The sequence below is a fragment of the Geotrypetes seraphini genome, chromosome 8, assembly GCF_902459505.1.
Source record: "Geotrypetes seraphini chromosome 8, aGeoSer1.1, whole genome shotgun sequence".
NCBI classification, from domain to species: Eukaryota; Metazoa; Chordata; class Amphibia; order Gymnophiona; family Dermophiidae; genus Geotrypetes; species Geotrypetes seraphini.
Window position 1 is genome coordinate 24008487 of NC_047091.1, and position 18071 is coordinate 24026557.

General features: G+C 45.5%; 1 protein-coding gene across 1 annotated transcript in view; it reads left to right on the forward strand.

The window, feature by feature from the left end:
• The window catches only part of CSMD2 (CUB and Sushi multiple domains 2), a 536551-nt gene that overhangs the window by 310730 nt on the left and 207750 nt on the right, over window positions 1–18071 (forward strand). The window contains exons 7-9 of the mRNA XM_033956853.1: window positions 2166–2253; window positions 5219–5343; window positions 10533–10654. Coding sequence (XP_033812744.1) covers window positions 2166–2253; window positions 5219–5343; window positions 10533–10654 — 335 coding nt within the window. The remainder of the gene's footprint in view (window positions 1–2165; window positions 2254–5218; window positions 5344–10532; window positions 10655–18071) is intronic.

An 18071-nucleotide genomic window follows, 5' to 3' on the forward strand; every position in this document is an offset into this window, starting at 1 on the left:
CTACCAGCCGCCACTGCAGTCTCTGGCTGGTTGGATGTCAACTCCAGTCTTTCCAAATAAAGTTTAACAAAAGCTTTCCATTACTCTACTAAACTCTGTGTGTCTTGTCTGTCACCATTATCTTGCATTGGGGAGAACACCTTTTCCATGTGTTCCGCTTTCTCCATCATTCTGCACTGTGGAAATTTGCCATCCCGTTTCTCTTTCTCTGTCTTGATGCGTCTACTCCTCCATTTTCAGTAACATGGAGGTTTGCATATTTACCTGTCTGTCTGCAGACGGCATGGGGGGTAACTCTATAAAGAGGGCATCAAGTTTAAGCATGTGTAAATGCCCAGAATCTGGCATATGGGCATGTATGTGCATGTTCTCCTCCCCTGAGCCCACCTGCCAGCAAAGCACCCGCCATCATGTCACGGCACATATATTTATGCGCATCTTTGCGATTGCACATGGTTTGCAGGTGGGCGTTCACATGGGTGGAGTCTGGATGCATCGGGTGGGGCACGTTTAGAAAAGTCTCGTCCGCTAGCGTTCTTTTGCGACGAAGGTGCGTGAATTTACACCAGTTCTACAGCAGGTGTAAGTGACTGGGCACCAGTTTGACGGGGGGAGAGTGGCGCAGTGGTTAAAGCTACAGCCTCAGCACCCTGAGGTTGGGGGTTCAAACCCACACTGCTCCTTGTGATCCTGGGCAAGTCACTTAATCCCCCCATTGCCTCAGGTTCATTAGACAGATTGTGAGCCCATCATGACAGATAGGGAAATGTGCTTGAGCACTTGAATAAATTCTTGTAAACCGTTCTGAGCTCCCCTGGGAGAACGGTATAAAAAAATTGAATAAATAAATTCTGTAAAGAAAAGGACACTGAACTTTTCAGTTAAGAACAGGTTGCAGGTAGGCGCATTGTATTCTAGATTCCCCATTATAACTTTGCCCTGTCAAGAGGCTGAGATTTAATCACTTCTTGAAATAACTACTAATCTTTCTGGTTCTTTCCCCTGCAGTGACTGGCAGGTCACTCTGTTCTGTAATTAGGGGACTCTTCCTAAGCCCTCATTTGTCATGCCATTCCTATAGGATTGGGTGTCCATGGTGGCACTCCATCACTTTCTTACTGGACAATTATGTGTTAACTGGGCCTTTAAACTACACACAGCTGAGAAGCAGGATTTGGGGCACACGTTTGAGTAATGTTCAGAACTGTCGTCAAGCGTGATACCAAATGTGTCTGTCAAGGGTGTGGTCTTTGGGGATTGCAATCATTTGTGAACTAGGATGGAAATTGTACTGCGTGGAATGAGGCACAAGGTGAAAGTGTGGCTGGGGTTTGGGGGGGGGGGGATTCTGTTTTAATGCTCTTTTGCTTTCCAAGAAATGTCTTTTACAATGCCCACCCTTAAGTAGGGTAAAAAGATTGAAGCTATGACAGAACAGCCCTCCTCATCCATATTCTTTTGCTTATGAATCTCTGATCTAGGTTGAATTTCGCTTTATGTCCCCTTGTGACTATAATCGGAGGCCACCTGGTGTGTCCCCATCTGTCAGTCATTATGGGCCCTTTGTGCTAAGCAGTTTTCCCCCCAACTCAGCATAATGGACAAAACCTTTTCTACACTGGCTTCTAAGAAGGCTGTGAAGGTACTTGTATTCCAGATGTAATCATGTAGTCAACATCTGCTTGCCAGAACTCCGTCAAAGTTCTTTGTAGAGCTGGATCCTTGACCCGCCTCCTTCTCTCTGCAAACTGGCACCCGGTTCTAGACCTAGAACACAGACTCCAGCTGGCATCATGGTGGGCAGTCCGATGTGCTCAGAGAACTGTGTCCTTTGTACGTTCAGAGTTTCTTATAAAACACACCTCTGCGGCATTACAGGAGCCAGCGGATCTGGCAGGGAGCAGAGAAGGCTTTCCACCAGAAATGAGCCAAAATTATATCAATTACAGCTTTTCCATTGCTAGAGAACAGTGTAAAACGTAATGCATTGAAAGTGGCAATTACACTTCTCTCTCCAAACTCAGCAGCAGCAAAATAGCAATTAACTGAGAGTATATTCCCTGTGATTTTCTGTCTCTCTGTGTTGTTTTTTTTATTTTTTTATTTATTTTTTCTCCTCCTCTTTTCTGGTTTTGTTTTGGATTTCTTTTTCCTCTGGTTTTTAGTAACCCATGTTGGCCTGTCCCAGGGACATAACATGTGCCCAGACCCTGGGATTCCGGAGCAGGGGAAAAGGATTGGCTCTGATTTCAGGTGAGAGTTGCATGTTTACTACCACAGGGGTGTGGGCGATTGCGGGAGTCTCTCGGGAGCTGAGCTTTAGGATTGCACGTGATTTTTTTTAAAATGTGGCTAATTTTCAAAAGGACGCTAGTCCGTTTGAAAATTTGCAAGCAAAATGGTGCACAGCTCAAATATTGCTGGTGTACTTTGAATCCCGCTGTTTATACATTTGCCCAATCTAGGGATTCCAGATGTCCGGATTTCCCCAGACAGCTTTTCAAAACCTGGCACTGTGTCCAGGTTTTGAAAAGCCTCCTCTCAATCGCGTCGGGTAGGAAGCAATCACGCGATGATGTCGCCCGCACATGCGCGTGGCATCCGTGCATGCACGAATTGCCTCCTGCCCGATCAAAGCAGGCATTGAGGGGGGGGGGCGGGACTGAGGCGGAGATGGGCGGGCCTGGGGAGCGGGTCTGGGGTGTCCGGATTTTACAGTCGTAAAATCTGGCAACCCTAGCCCAATCTAATTTTATTCATTTTGTTCACTGCCTGATCAAATAAGGTATTAGGTGACATACAATCAAAATATATAAAAAGAATTAAACAACAAAACCAAGACATAACTTAAAAGACACGAATCTGAACAGAAACACCATCACTGCACTAAAGCTCAAAAGTGCAAAAAAAAAAAAAAAATGCAGAAGGGCAACCAGGCTTTAAAAAGCTTCCTCTGACAGCCTCAGTTCCATAGACACCTAACATAAGAATTGCCACTGCTGGGTCAGATCGGTGATCCATCATGCCCAGCAGTATGCTCACGCGGCGGCCCTCTGGTCAAAGACCAGCACCCTGAGACTAGCCCTACCTGCGTACGTTCTGGTTCAGTTGGAACTTGTCTAATTTTGTCTTGAATCCCTGGAGGGTGTTTTCCCCTATAACAGCCTCCGCGAGAGCGTTCCAATTTTCTACCATTCTCTGGGTGAAGAAGAACTTCCTTACGTTTGTACGGAATCTATCCCCTTTCAATTTTAGAGGGTGCCCTCTCGTTCTCCCTACCTTGGAGAGGGTGAACAACCTGTCTTTATCTACTATGTCTATTCCCTTCATTATCTTGAATGTTTTGATCATGTCCCCTCAATCTTCTCTGTTCAAGGGAGAAGAGGCCCAGTTTCTCTAATCTTTCGCCTACTTTTGAATCAGTCAGGGCAGATGTGAACGTCACCTCCCCCCCCCCCCCCCCTAAATGCACCCTCAGCAATGCCTCCTGTTAACCTGGTGAAAATTCCAAATCAAATGGGAAGTAGGAGGGACTGAGCTATCCAGTGGGTGACAGGATGAACTGAACTATCCAATGGGCAGTAGGAGGGACTGAGCTATCCAATGGGCAGTAGGAGGGACCAAACTATCCAATCCAAGTTTCCAAGATTATTTATAGACCACCTATCAATGGAGGTACTCAAGCAATATATTGGGCTTGTACTATGCAACGGCCAATAAGAGGGGCTGAGACATTCAGTGACTGAGCTATCCAATGGGTGACAGGAGGGACTGAGTTATCCAATGGGTGACAGGATAGATCGAGTTACCCAACAGGCAATTTATATTACCCAGGGCTAATGTTGACTGACCTCATCAATATGACCAATGAGTCTCCAAGCTAAAAGTCAGAAAATAGTTGCGAGTATAATATTAGTTAATAAAATAATAATTATATAGAGAGGTTTAGGTGCTCACTGTATGATAGCTTTTATCTGAATTTGACTGTATATGATGAAACCGGTTCAGGTGCATTGAGAGGACAGGGCCAAACTTATTTGCCCAATAGGAATATTCAGCCCCCAGGGGGAAAACTTTATCCATATAACTTGCCCACAAAAATGGCAGGATTAAGACAGAAGGAAAGTTCATTTATATCCCTTCCTCAATCTATTTTCAGTCAGGGCAAGATGATGTAGAAATATCTTGATCATACAGCCTACTGACCACAAAGCTCTGCTTGATCGATACACCTCCCAAAGACTTCGGAACTAATATGATACTGTTCGAAGTATGGTCTGATGCAGTAATCATAACCCCTTAAATTGAATCCTCTGAGCTATCGGTAACCAGTGAAGACTTTTCAATACAGCACTTATCAGTCTGGCTGCTGAGTTCATCATCATAACCTGTAGTGCTCTCAACTTAGCCTTTGCTACTCCCAACAACGAATTACAGTAGTCAAGCCTACTCAAAAATAATGATTGAACTACAGTTCTGAAATCATAAACTGTCTTTCATGAGGTACTTTGTCAAATGCCTTTTGAAAATCCAAATACACAATATCAACCAGTTCACTTTTATCCACATGTTCATTCACCCCTTCATAGAAATGCAGTAGATTGGTGAGGAACGATTTCCCTTGACTAAAACCATGTTGGCTTTCTCTCATTAATCCATTTTGTTTTTTACAATAGTCTCTACCAGTTTGCCCGGCACTGACATCAGACTCACTGGTCTGTAATTTCCCAGATCACCTCTGGAACATTTGATAGCTCGGTCCATCCTGTCACCCATTGGATAGCTTGGTCTCCCTAGTTGGCTACGTCTTAGTACAAGCCCTATCTATTGCCCATTGGAAAGCATTATCCAACAGGGTTCCTAGCAGGCCCTGCTTTCTGTTGACGTTCTTAAAACGCAGGTGACTCTATTAACTAACAAACCATGGCCAGACCTCATTCTCGCCTGTCTATTTCTCAGTTTCTGGTTTCTTTGATCTATTGGCCAGTGGTATAAGTTAAATTTCCAGGGCAGCCTTACATCCCTTGTTAATAAGTGAAATGTCTGTCTCATTGCCCACATATGTATCAGCAGCTGTACAGAAGGGATTTCACAGGTCACACCTTTCACAAAATGACACTCTAGAAATGTGTTTCTTCCCCCCCCAGAGAAGCCTGAAGATGATGAGGGTGACCACTTTCGGCGTCAGCTGTTAATACTTTGGTCTTTTCATTCTCAGGCTGGGATCCAGCGTCCAATTCACTTGCACCGATGGGTACGACTTACAGGGCTCTAAAAGCATAACCTGTATGAAAGTGAGTGACATGTTCGCAGCCTGGAGTGACCACAGACCCGTCTGCAGAGGTAAGAAATGGGATAGAGCAAGAGGGGCTTTCTTTGTATCTCCCTCATTTCCATTCTCAGAGACCTAGTGCCAACATGGGTCTCAGCAGAGGCGAAGTAAGGGTGAGGGGCGCCTGGGGCAGGACCTTTCCCTGTACCCCCTTTGACATCATTCCTAGGTGCAGGTCCTGGAAGTGACGTCAGAGAGAGTGCCAAAAAGATATGGGGAGGGGAAGGAAAGGAGCAGGGAGTAGGCGGGAAGGCAGGCAAGCGGGGGAGGGGCAGAGAGACCGCATCCCCCCCTTACTAAGCCACTGGGTCTCAGAGTGTCACAAAATTTCAACCCTGTGGTACATGAATCTGCCAGAAGGGGGTGGCATCAAGTAATTTAATAAAAGGAAGATGGTGCAAGGCATCGCGGCCATCATTGTGAAAAGTGCTGTTTGCCTTGGGGGAAGAAAGTGAGATCTCCCCCACTCCCACTGCAAAATGGAGGCCTTGCACTCACTGCAGTGAGGGATGTCTCAGGTGAACCATTTGCTGTAGCTCCTCCTTCTACTGCATGCACGCTCTGTCTGATACAAGCCCTGTGTTGTAACACCTTAAGATCAGCAAGTTGCTGTCTATTTAAGAAGCAGTAAAACACCCCATGTGGCCCTATTCAGCAGATGCCAACATTCTTCAAAGGCACATTTTAAAGGAGGTGGAGCTCTGCCAGCTTTATGTTGAGTTAGCAGTGAAAAGATGGGGCAGCGTTCTATCCAGCTCTAGTCACTTGAGGCAATTTTCAGCTGGGTGGGTAGTTCGAAGCATTGTAGACCTCAAGTCTAGTCTTTAAAGATAAACTACACAGGGAAATTCCCTTTCAGAATTCACTTCTGGAAGCTACCTGTGTGCATGAAGGTACCATTCACCGATGGTAGGGTCTGCAGGGGACAATCAAAGCCCCCGTGTGAACATTCAGTCGCTCATCCATCAAGGATGAGCTCTTTCCCTCGGCTAAAGGTAGCCAGGCACTTAAGTTACATGCATGAGTCCTGCCTAGGCTCCACCTATGTATACACCCATCTGTAAAATACACTTAAAAAATAAATAAATTTATCAATTTTCAAATAAAGGCAAGCATACAATACTTGAACACAGATTGAAAAATAATGGGCTCCTTTTACTAAGGAATGCTAACCGATTTAGCACACGTTAAATGCTAGGGCACCCGTAGAATATAATGGGCTCCTTAGCACGCTCTCATCGTTAGTGCGCCTTAGTAAAAGGGCCCCAATAGAACTTATAGGACCCAAGAAAGGAAAAATTATTCAAAGAATTATAAAATAACGTAAGAGGACAACATTGGAGGACAAGTCGGCAGCCGGTTCGTTTTAAACTGTGGATAGAGCTATCATTCCGATTCCTCCCCTTCCTTCTTTAGACACAATAAAATCCAACACTTGCTCCGGTTCAAAAAAAGAGAAAAATCCCCTCCCCCTGCCCCCCGCAGCGATGCACAGCATTTTGCAAGAAACTTCAAAATAAAAGATGCACCCAAAGCTTGAACTCTTGGCCTATATGCCCAAAAGTCCTTTCTTCCTTTCTGTATCACTTGAGATAGATCGGGAAACAAACGCCAAGAAATTGTTCATTCATATGTCTGAAATAAGTCCAAAGAATTAAATCCCTTTCAAATTCCAAGGCAAACGGCACTATGAGAGAAGTCCTCTTGGTAATTACTTCCACGGAATTTTCCAGAAAATTTGTTAGATTCATCTCGCCACCATCCATAGAAACATAGAAATAGACGGCAGATAAGGGCCACGGCCCACCAAATCTGCCCACCCCAATAACCCTCCCCTACCTTTCTCTGTGAAGAGATCCCACGTGGCGATCCCATTTTGACTTAAAATCAGGCACGCTCCTGGCCTCGACCACCTGCAGTGGAAGATCATTCCAGTGATCAACCACCCTCTCGGTGAAGAAGTATTTCCTGGTGTCACCGTGTAGTTTCCCGCCCCTGATTTTCCACGGATGCCCTCTTGTTGCCCTGGGGCCCTTGAAAAAGAAGATGTCCTCTTCCACCTCGATACAGCCTGTGAGATATTTGAACGTCTCGATCATGTCCCCCCTCTCTCTGCGTTCCTCTATTTCAATAGGAATAGAATAAGCTAATTTATTCCTTGTAGGGATATATTGACCTCAGTATTGGTGGTAGATTCTCAGTTGGAATGAACAAAATCTCTTTCAAATATCTCTGAACCGTTTCAACTGCTGACACAGTTGGAGATTTGGGGAAAACTAACATTCTCAAATTATTTTCCCTCTGTTTATTTTCCATAAATTCTAACTTTTTCTGAAGGTAAGATCTCTCTTTAATAAGTTCCACTTCTAAGGTCTTAATTTGATTTATCTGTTCTTCATGTCTTTTTATACTCTCACCTTGTTCTCGTAGCACTTCACTTTGAGTGTTTACCAGGGAATTGATAGAGCCACAATCATTTCATAACATTGTCATTGTTTTTCTGAGATTGGAGTCCATGACTTCGATAGACCTCCACAATTCATCCATATTGACCAAAGCAGGTTTTAGCATCTTTCCAAACTGCTTGTTCTCTCTCCCGGTGGAAGAAATCTCTCCAGCTTCCATGCAGAGTGCCGATGTTAGGGTCCATCTCAACCATTGGTTTCTCTCCTGCTGCTCCTCCATGGCTAGACACCTTCCTTTCCCCTTGGGAGGACTGTGCCACCTCTGTCTCCGTGGGACTTTCCCTTCGGGTTGAAGAGGAGCCTGCCCTTGATTCATGCTCACTGTAACCCATCTGGAACTAAGGTTCGCCGTTGAGTTTGGTGTCCCTCCCAAAGTCGATGTTGCCTCCGTCGCTTGACGCATCTGCATTTCTACAATGGTGGATTGAGTTCCCGGCCACTGGAGGACCAAGCTTGGTACTTCTCTTTCACTTCCCCATCACAAAGGAACCAGCCAGGAAGTAAAAAAAGAAGATGTAAGCTTTGGCGAGTATTTGGAGTCTAATCATATAAAGTACACCATGTTTACAGAATAGTTCTTAGACAAGAATTTGGCAATACAGCTTGCTTTTTGCTGGGTATCATCTTTTTTCTTAGCAGGTACCTTCTGTCTCCTTCACAGATTCTGGCTTCTAACATTCATCAAATCCCTTATGGTTCTTCTTTCCAACTTATTCTTCAATCTTCTTGCTACATCCATACAGGACCTTGGCCTCCATGGTGCATATCATGATATCTTGCTAGTCTTTCATAGCAACTCTCTCCAAACAATCTTGCAAAATTAATCTCTTCTTGGGTACAAGAAAATTTTCTTATGCTTAAACAGTCCAAAACTGTCACCCCTTCTCTGGCACCTATGATATATGGTCAGTCAGTCATGTTTTCTTCTTGAAAATATCTTGCCCAAGAGCTTTCATTTTAAGGATCATGTTGCCTCTTTGGCTAAGGTTGCTTTCTGTTTTCTTTGCCAATTTCACGTTGTCCCAGCAGTCATTTCTCTATGTTCTCAGCATTCCCCGTCTAGACTATTGTTAATGATTCAGGGTTGCCTAAACAATACAACCTTGACGGCTAGCAAAGACTCTACAATTGCCCAGCACTAGGGTAATCTATTAAGAGGGTGAAGGAACATTGCAAGGGTGGACATTTACAGTGGCTCTGGAGATCAGGTGTAAATGTACATGGCTGGATTATATATGCATGTGTTTAAATGATCATATTTTATAATCTACATTCCTGTTTGCAAAATCTGCCTGTATTCCATCCATACTCTACCCCTAGCAAAATGCATGCCATATGGACTTTTGTGCACAGTGCAATTATATAGCAGGTCAGTTTCGAGTGAAAATAGCTTAATAAACTACCCCCTTTAGGGCTTTTGGTCCTCCACTGCGTTCTTGTATTTTGGAGTTGGTCACCAGCCGGCAGCACTCGGCGTTTTGCTGACCACTGCCAATGTTATGCCCAGAAATGCAGTGCCCCGTGACGGTGAATTTCCTGGTTTGCAGATTCAGCTACACCATCGCAACTGAAGTGTGATATGCAGCATTTAATAGGCCACAAAAAGAGAGGGCAGACTTTTGGGTGCAGTTACCGGCCAGGCGCTGACTCTGCCCCGAAGCGCCCCCATAATATCCGATTTGGAGATAAGCAAAGTACGACCCAAACATTTTCAGCAGCATTAAAAGTGAAATAACACTTCATAACGTCTTCCCAACTATCAAAAGCGTGGGGGAGGGAGGGGAAGTGACGTAGGAAGGTGGGGCGCCGGCACGCCTCCACCCCCCACCTCTCTTCACGCCTCCCCTCGCTATGCGCACCCCCCTTCCCTTCCCCTGTATCTCTGGTTCACCGCCACGAGCAGCAACTTCAATGCGCTTCTCGCAACCGCGTCGTCTCTCCCACAGACATCACTTCCGGGTGCTGCACGTAGAAAGTGACGTCAGGGGACGAGCCGACGGGGTTGTAAGGAGCATGTTGAAATTCATGTTTCTGGCAGTGGTGAACGGTTCATAGACAAAACCGCCGAAGACAAAGGCGCGCGCCGACAACTGAGCGCAAGATGGAAGCACGCGCCGAAGAAAAAGAGTGTTTTTAGGGGCTCCGATGGGGGGGTTTTGTTGGGGAACCCCCCCCAGTTTACTTAATACAGATCGCGGCGGTGTTGGAGGGGGTTTGGGGGGTTGTAACCTCCCTCATTATATTGGAAACAACTGTTTCCCTGATTTTTAGGGAAAAAGTGAAATTTTCAGTAAAATGTGGGGGGGGGTTACAACCCTAAAGTGGGGGGTTCCCCCCACACCCCCGTCCCCACACCCCCCGTCGGAGCCCTTTAAAACAGTCATTTTCTTAGTCGCGCGCCTCCGCACTGCGCTCAGTTGTCCCGGCGCGCTTTTGACCTGACACTGTGGTGGAACAACCAGAGGTGCGGGGGAAGGGAAATGAAGGGAGCACGCACGTGGCAGGGGGGATTGGGGGAGGAGCTGGGGGGCAGAGATGAGGGTGCCACCCCACCTTGCTCCGCCATTACGTAAGGCTGAAGTTTCACTTAAGGTACCTGCCACCCTCGGAGTGCCTCTGAGTCATCCTTATATGACCTTAATAATGACTGTGACCTGAAAGAAGCTTTTCGTCTGGCCGATAAGAATAATAAGAGATCGTTGCTATTGAAACCCCATCGTGTCTTCTCTCTGCAGCTAGGATGTGTGAGACTCATCTGCGTGGCCCCACGGGCGTTATTACTTCCCCCAACTTCCCCGTCCAGTATGATAACAACGCGCACTGCGTGTGGGTGATAACCGCCTTAAACCCTGCCAAGGTAAGTCCTTGAACTTTCTATGGATAATGGTTACAAGTGGTTTCTAGCGGCAAAGGCCAAGGCGGTAAAATGGCAGAACTTTCTTAGACTTACTTTTGGCTGGCAATGTATTTTTAAGAAAAGCGACTCTGGTAAAAATATTTCTTTAAAAAGCAGCAATCCGTAGCACGGCACTGGTGTGTGATCAGTGGTGTTTCTTCCAGTGATGGAGAGGTTAGGAATTCAAAACTGCTATAATGTCTCATATGACGTACAAGCATTGTCTCTTGGGAAACAAGGACACCCGACCCAGGTGGCAAGTTTGCAGTTCGTATGTGTGGTGGCCTTTGTAAAGCAGATTCTAGAGCAGAGTTGTCCAATGTCGGTCCTCGAGGGTCACTCTCCAGTCTGGTTTTCAGGATTTCCCCAATAAATGTACTTCCATTGTATACAAATAAATGTCATGCATATTCATTAGGGAAATCCTGATACCCTGACCTGGGGAGGGCCGAGGTTGGACATAAGAGACTCTTGATCTGATCAAAGCGTGTTGCCGCAGTCATTTCTTCTCGGCATAATCCCGGCATCAGAGTACTACAGAACACGAGGGCTGGACCCAGTCTGAGCCCAGTTACTGTCTCTAGGGGTCAAAAGACAACCTTTACAGCATGCACTGAAAGTCACCGGGTTTATTTTCCGCTTCTCGCTGCATTCTAACATTCGGAGAGATTAATGCGGCTTGTTCCTTTGAAGAAAAGCAGGAGAGTGATTATAATTAGAAGTGAATATAATTATGTTTAATCAAAAAACTTTGATATCCCAGATAGGGGACCAGAGAAATGCAAAACAGCTGAGCAAAACATTTCAGCAAGCTGGCTTGAAGCCTATCAACTGGAAAACTGTGTGTGGAATACAGATGACGGATTTTAATGCTCCTAGATATATAGATCGCCCAATAATCATAGTATTTATGCTATACTCCTAAATCAGCCTAAATGTATAAGCATAGGGGGCTACTGTTAAGCCAGGCTACTTTACCCCAGGGCACCACTTTATGGAATGGGACCCTGAGCTAAAATACCCCACTTTGATAATTTCCCCCTAAATTTCCCAGCAGTGGGGCTTATTTTCCAAAAAGATAGCCTAAACCAGCACTTGGAGATATTACTGGTCAAAGCATCCAAGCAGGCGCTTTCTAGACATCTTTCTGGTCACTTTCTCTCCAGTGCGTCTAAATCTTAAGGGGGGAGGGGTGTTAGAGGCATGTTTTGGACATTCTGCAGGGATCATCAAACTTTTAACAAAACGTCTGGGGCACCATTTAGATGTTTGGGGCCAGAGCCAGTGATGTAATGGGGTGAGCGCACCCGGGGCGGTGGTGCCCCTTTCCTACCCTCTTCCCCACTCCCCCTGCCACACGCACGCCTCTTCCCCGTACTTTTTTTAGCTGCTGCTCACATCGGCTTCGGCGCCCTCCCTGACGTCACTTCCTAGTCACGGGTTTTGAAAGTGACGTTAGAGAGAGCGCCGAAGCCGACACGACCAGCTGTTTCGTGGCTGCTTGCGCCAAAGTTAAAAAGGTACTGGGGGAATTAAAAAGGTACGGGGAAGGGATGGAGCCTGCGTGCGGCAGGGGGAGGAGTGGGAAGGAGGGTGGAGAGCAGGAGGGGTGCCAGTGCCCCGAGGAAGACTGTGCCTGAGGCAGACAGCACCCCCCACACCCCTCTTACTATGCCACTGGTTAGAGCTGTTTTAAAAATGAATAAGAATCAAAAAGTGGCCAGATGACCACTGGAGGGATTAAAGCATGACCCCCAACTTACTCCCCAGTGGTCACCGACCCCCTCCTACCATCCAAATACATGAAAAAAACACTACTTTCCAGCCTGTCCAACAGATTCACAGCACAGCAAAGCACAGCACAGGAGCAGAGCACAGCAGAGCATAGGAGCATTCTAAGGATTACTGCAGTGAATGTCACATTAAAAGTCCCAGGTCAGATGACACTATAACTTGCTTAAATTGTATACTGAGATCTCTATTATCTAATGTACTTACATAAAGATGACACTTGCAGGCATAAGGGCTATTGTGGTGGTGTACAGGTGGGTAAATTAAGTTTTGGATGGGTTTTGGAGGGCTCACCATGCAATATAAGCAGGTTATAGTGACATGTGTACCTGGGACTTTTCATGTGACATTCATACAGCATTTCGTGCCTCTCTGCTGCGCTCGGCCATCCGTGAACAGTTTGCTATGAATGCTGGCTGCTTGAATGTGTGAAAAGCTTGATATTTTTTGTGTTTTTCACGTGGACATCTTTATAAGAACATAAGAATTACCACTGCTGGGTCAGACCAGTGGTCCATCCTGCCCAGTAGCCCGTCTTCACGGAGGTCAATCTGAATCACAAGTTCCTGGCAAAAAAACAAAGAGTAGCAGCATTCTTTGCCACCGATCCAGGTCAAGCAGTGGCTTCCCTTACATCTTTCTCAACAGCAAACTATGGACTTTTCCTCCAGGAATTTGTCCAAACCTTTCTGAAAACCAGCTACATTAACTGCTCTTACCACAACCGCAAGGCACCATTTATACAATCTCGCCTAGCAGTGCCTAAGCAGACTTAGCATCACTAAGCATCCTTGAGGTAGGTGCCGGTATATTAGGCTAGGCTTTACCTGGTGCTTATCTCCAATGCCTAGTGACACCTTAGTATACCAGGCCTCTAACCATGCCTCCCCTTAAGCATCGCTAGGCATCCTAAGAGTTCGGCGTGAAACTCTTAGTTGATAATTTAATTTTTTTTTTGATTGGCTGGACACTGGCACGATCAATTACCATGCTAATTTTTTTTTTTTTTTTTTTTTGCATGGGTTCCAAAGTTAGCTGTCGCTACGCGTTCTTGATTAGGGTACCTAGTGTCACCTATATAGGCATCCTATACAGAATCCGGCTCTTACTTCATGGGTTATTGAACAGACTATTGCTGCCCTAACTCTGACTTGGCAGGAGAGAGGAGCCACCAACCATCACTCCCTTAACTGACTAGATTAGGAGCAAGCTGGGAACTCCATGAATTTTAAGCTCCTAAATTAAGCTGAATTTTCAGCTGAATGTAAGCCACAAAGGGGTCCTTTTACTAAACTGAGGTAAGCGCTAACTGTACGTTAAAAGAGCTTACTACGGGACATGCGCTGCCATCCCACGGTAAATTTGCCTATTGACACGCGTACACCGTTCACTAAAATAATTCTTTCTAAGTGAGCATATTTGGGGCTGATGAGTGGGTGTGAGAGCAGTAATCAGTTGGCACATGAGGCATTAGCACGGGGGTTAACACGTGGGCCCCTACTGCCTATACAATAGATGGCACTAAGGGCTCACGCAGTAACTCGTCAATGGCAAAATTAGCATGTAGCCATTATGTAGGAAAATGAGGAAGTCAGCCATTTTCTGGCCAGGCCACAAGTAGCCTTAGGCGGTGTGATAAGGCCACTTTTGCTGCAGCTTTACAAAAAGGATCCCAAAGTTAGACGCTTAATTCTGAGGCGTAAATTTCGGAGCTCACTTTCTTTGTTTCAGTATCGGGCCCATAAATTCTGCCTATCTGTATGCAAACATATTTATAGGAATCTGGACCAAATACAGAAGCAGGATTAACGGATGACTGCTCTGAGGTTAGCGGGGATTAATACTGAAAAAGCGGTGAAGGGCATGGGAATCTCTGTACAGCTGTTTGCTTTCAGTTCATAATAAGCTGCTGACAGACAGTCCATCACTCAAAAGTTTCTAAGTTTCCAAGTTTATGTAGAGCTTGATATCCGGCCTATCATAAAATGTCTAAGCGACTTACGATAAAAAGTGAGGGGAGTTTACAAGATTTGACATCCAATATTGTTAAAGATAAAATAATGTTAACTAGGCCCTCTGCTTAATATTCGGACTGAAAAAAAGCGAACATATTAGTACCTACTACAAACTGCTACACTGGTTATCAACGGAGGCACGAATAATATTCAAATTCTCTTGCTTTTGCTTTAAATTGGTGTGGGGAATGGCCCCTACCTATCTCTTACCACATTTCGAGCTGCACATCCCCAAGAGGACAACCAAAAATCGCAATCTTTTTGCCTATCCAAAGATCACTGATTACAAATACAGGTCCTTTCTGGACAGAACCTTTAAGTTTCAAGCTAGCAAACAGCAGGCCTGGCTGGGCAATTACATCAGCAGAGCCGGGTCGACCTACGGCGCATTTCGGAATGAAATTAAGACAGCTCTGTTCGATAGATTTATCTCCTAGTCAGATACCCTTTCTAAAACGTATTAACAACATGTCGATACTGTGTATTCTCATTAATTGTATTCTGTTTCCACTGACTGTTCAGCGACATCTTCCCTATTTGTACTCTGTAATTCGCTGATTGTCCAGCTCTCTTCACTGTAAACCGCCTAGAAGTCACAAGATTGTGGTGGTAGAGAAAAAAATAAAGTTACACCAAACTATTTAGTGGAGCTCGGACTAAGGAGGACTGCGAAAAATTGCAAAGGGACTTGAACAAACTAGGGGAATGGGCGACGAGATGGCAGATGAAGTTCAGTGTTGAGAAATGTAAAGTATTACATGTGGGAAGCAGAAACCCGAGGTACAACTATACGATGGGAGGGATATTATTGAATAAGAGTACCCAAGAAAGGGACTTGGGGGTAATGGTGGACATGACAATGAAGCCGATGGCACAGTGCGCAGCGGCCGCTAAGAGAGCGAATAGAATGCTAGGTATAATCAAGAAGGGTATTACAACCAGAACGAAAGAAGTTATCCTGCCATTGTATCGGGCGATGGTGCATCCGCATCTGGAGTACTGCGTCCAATATTGGTCGCCGTACCTTAAGAAGGACATGGTGTTACTCGAGAGGGTTCAGAGGAGAGCGACGTGTCTGATAAAGGGGATGGAAAACCTTTCATATGCTGAGAGATTGGAGAAACTGGGTCTCTTTTCCCTGGAGAAGAGGAGACTTAGAGGGGATATGATAGAGACTTACAAGATCATGAAGGGCATAGAGAGAGTAGAGAGGGACAGATTCTTCAAACTTTCGAGAAATAAAAGAACAAGAGGGCATTCAGAAAAGTTGAAAGGGGACAGATTCAAAACGAATGCTAGGAAGTTCTTCTTTACCCAACGTGTGGTGGACACCTGGAATGCGCTTCCAGAGGGCGTAATAGGGCAGAGTACGGTACTGGGGTTCAAGAAAGGATTGGACAATTTCCTGCTGGAAAAGGGGATAGAGGGGTATAGATAGAGGATTACTGCACAGGTCCTGGACCTGTTGGGCCGCCGCATGAGCGGACTGCTGGGCACGATGGACCTCAGGTCTGACCCAGCAGAGGCATTGCTTATGTTCTTATGTTATCTCCCTCGTTATTCGCGGGGGATAGGGACAGAGCCGGACCGTGAATAGGGAAATACTGCGAATATCCATCTCTGACCCACCCTCGCCTCCCTCCCGCCTTCCCCCTGCATCCTGGCCTTACCTGGTGGTCTAGCAGGCTTTCGGGGCAGGAGTAATCTTCCTACGCTCCTGTCCCGTGCAGACTGCTGTGAGTTCCCATAGTCTCAAGACTATGGGAACTCCCCATAGCCATTTCCTATTGGCGATCTACACGGGGCAGGAGCGTAGGAAGATCGCTCCTGCCACGAAAGCCCGCTAGACCACCAGGTAAGGCCGGGATGCCGGGGGGAAGGCAAAAATATAAGTTTGGGGGGTTTTCCCCCTCCCCCCCAAAAAAAATATCGCAATTATGTGAAATCGCGAGTGCGGAAACTACAAATGGGGAGGGGGAAGTGTATTATTATTATTATTGAAGAGATTGAAAATTACAATTGAGATTAAGAGCTCCTTTTACTAAGCTGTGTTAGTGTTTTTAGCGCACGTAGCATTTTACCTTGCGCTAAACCTGCGCTACGCAGCTAGAACTGACGCCAGCTCAATGCTGGCATTGAGGTCTAGCGCACGTGGCAATTTAAGGCACGTTAAAGCGCTAATGTGGCTTAGTAAAAAGAGCCCTAAATCTCCGTTTGTTAAATTTTCCAAAGTCTTTGGTGATGACTCCCATGGACATTTTTAAGAAATATTTGATTGCGGTTTTGAAATTTACCCTGAACCGAATTTACTCTATTCCTTGGAAGGAAGACGCGGCAGCAAAGCCAGAGACCGAAGGTTTGGCAACTAATATGTTCCTGACTTGCTCGAAACGTCTTTATCTGAGATAACCGAAAGAGTTACTCTGCTTGTCTCTCGCGTATTTGGACGAGATGCGAATGCTCTTTTCAGACTGTATTTTCGTAACTCTCAAGCGCTATTTTTCTGGAAAAAGATGAGGATGTATCATGATGTTCCACGACAAACGCAGGAGAGAAGAAGATGGTTTTGGGTTATGAGATCTGAGACCTAGGGCTCCTTTTACTAAGGTACGCTAGCGTTTTTAGCGCACGCAGGAAATTATCGCACACTACGCTTCTAGAGCTAACGCCAGCTCAATGCCGGCTTTAAGATCTAGCGTACATTAAAGTCCTTGCGCACCTTTGTAAAAGGAGCCCCCAAGCTCTTGGGGCTTCATTTCTGTTAGCATACCCCTGTAAATGTATAGCTATATATCTTGGAGTTAAATATGCCTTTCCCCCCCCCCCCCCCGAACAATTGAGAACCTTTCTAGATATAAAGAAGTTGGTACCTGGAACTGTTTAGACTCAGATTAGGAATGGAATTAGAGGCAATGTGGGACAGAGCGGCTAAGCTTTTCAATTCCTTTCTTTTTTCCTGATTGCCTATTGGTTCTCTTCACTTTTTCTTAGGCCTTCTTCCCCCTACCAGATTGTGGTGTAATGAAAATTTTGATTCTGTTTTCCTTTGTATCTATAATGTCTTATTTGCTTTTCAATATATGTATTACTTGTACAAGTTTATTCTTGTGTAATAGTTCTTGGAAATATAAATACACTTCTCCCTCCATTTCCACAGGGTTTAGGGGCAGAGCCGGCCCGCAAATATGAAAAAACTGCGAATAATATTCAGGCCGGTTCTGCTCCTAACCCCCCGCTTGTCCCCGGCTATTTTCGAGAGACTACGGGAGCTCAAGGCAGCCATTTCCTATGAGCGATCTGCACGGGGCAGGAGCGTGAGAAAATCACTCCTGCCCCAAAAACCTGCTAGACCACCAGGTAAGGCTGGCTTATAGGGCTTAAAATAGCCCGAAAAATTAAAATGTTTTTTTTTTGTTTTAAAATCGCAAATAACCGAATCCGCGGATGCTGAAACCGCGAATTCGGAGGGGGAAGTGTAATTTTTAAAAAAGTGAGGGAAGATAGGTGTGTGAGACATGACATGAAAGTTGGGGTAGGGGGGGGAGAACTACAGTGTTTAATAGAAAGTGGAG